At 39.1% G+C, this 1198-nt stretch overlaps 1 protein-coding gene across 1 annotated transcript in view; it reads right to left on the reverse strand.

The window, feature by feature from the left end:
- LOC103726141 (zinc finger protein 420-like) overlaps positions 1-820 on the reverse strand; it is a gene marked incomplete at its 3' end in the record, with an annotated part of 6108 nt that extends 5288 nt beyond the window's left edge. Inside the window, exon 1 of the mRNA XM_017795704.2 lies at positions 780-820. Within this exon, the coding sequence (XP_017651193.2) occupies positions 780-820 (41 nt within the window). The remainder of the gene's footprint in view (positions 1-779) is intronic.
- Between the last annotated feature and the right edge of the window lie 378 nt (positions 821-1198).

Below are 1198 nucleotides of genomic sequence, written 5' to 3' on the forward strand. Positions count from 1 at the left end.
CAGTCAACATCATTCTAAAAACTAAAAAGCTGGACACATTCCCATTAAAATCAGGAAGCAGACAAGGATGTTCACTGTCTCCACTCCTTTTCAACATAGGGCTTGAAACTCTTGCTAGAGCAGTAAGACAAGAGGAGGAAATGAAAGGAGTACTAATTGGAAAAGAAAAAGTCAAATTATCCCTTTTTGCAGAAGGAAGGATTGAGGAAGACACTAGAGGTAAGGAACTCCATGCTATGGATTTGAAGAATTATTATTTTGAAAATGACCATCCCACCAAAAGGAATACACACATTCAATGCAATCCCAACCAAAATCCCCATGACATACTTCAGATGTAGGAAAAATAAATCCTTAAATTCTTATGGACTCACAAAAGACCCCAGAATGCCAAAGCAACCCTGAGTACCAAGAGTAACACTGGGGTGATTAGTATACGAGATCTGAAAGTATACAACAAAGAGAAAAAAAATCACCCAATAAAAAGATGAGCCAAAGATCTAAACAGAGGCTTCTCAAAGGAAATAAATATGGTGAAGAAACTTCGTAAAAAGTGTTCAACATCGCTAGTAATTAGGGAAATACAACTTAAGACCAACTTAAGATTTCTCTTTACCCCAGTCAGACTGACCAAGATTAAGAGAACAAATGATACCAAATTCTGGTGAGGATGTGGACAAAGGGGAACGCTCATTCACTGCTGGTGGGATTGCAAACTCATGCACCCCTATGGAAAAGAGTGTAAAGCCAGGAGTGGTGTGACAGGCCTATGGTCGCACTTGGGGGGCAGAAGCACGCGGATCTCTGAGTTGAAAGCCATCCTGGTACACATAGTGAGTTCCAGGAAAACTGGGGCTACAGGGAGACCCTGTATCAAAAGGACAAAAAAAAACTAAAAATGAACCTACCATATGACCCCATTGTATCAGTCCTTGGCATATACCAAAGGACTCATCCTACTGCAGAGACACTTGTACAATCATGTTTGTTGCTGTTGTTTTCACAGTAGTAAGAGATGGAAGCAACCTCAGTGTCTTTAACTGTAGAATGATTAATGAAAATGCGATACGTTTACACGATGGAGTTCTATTTAGCAGGAAAGAAAAATGAAATAATGAAATTTTCAGGTAAATGGATGGATCTAGAAACTGTTGTACTAAGAGAAGTAACACAGTCTCAGAAAAACAAAAGATGTATA

This window comes from Nannospalax galili, unplaced genomic scaffold (assembly GCF_000622305.1).
Source record: "Nannospalax galili isolate Female #2095 unplaced genomic scaffold, S.galili_v1.0 scaffold5249, whole genome shotgun sequence".
NCBI lineage: Eukaryota > Metazoa > Chordata > Mammalia > Rodentia > Spalacidae > Nannospalax > Nannospalax galili.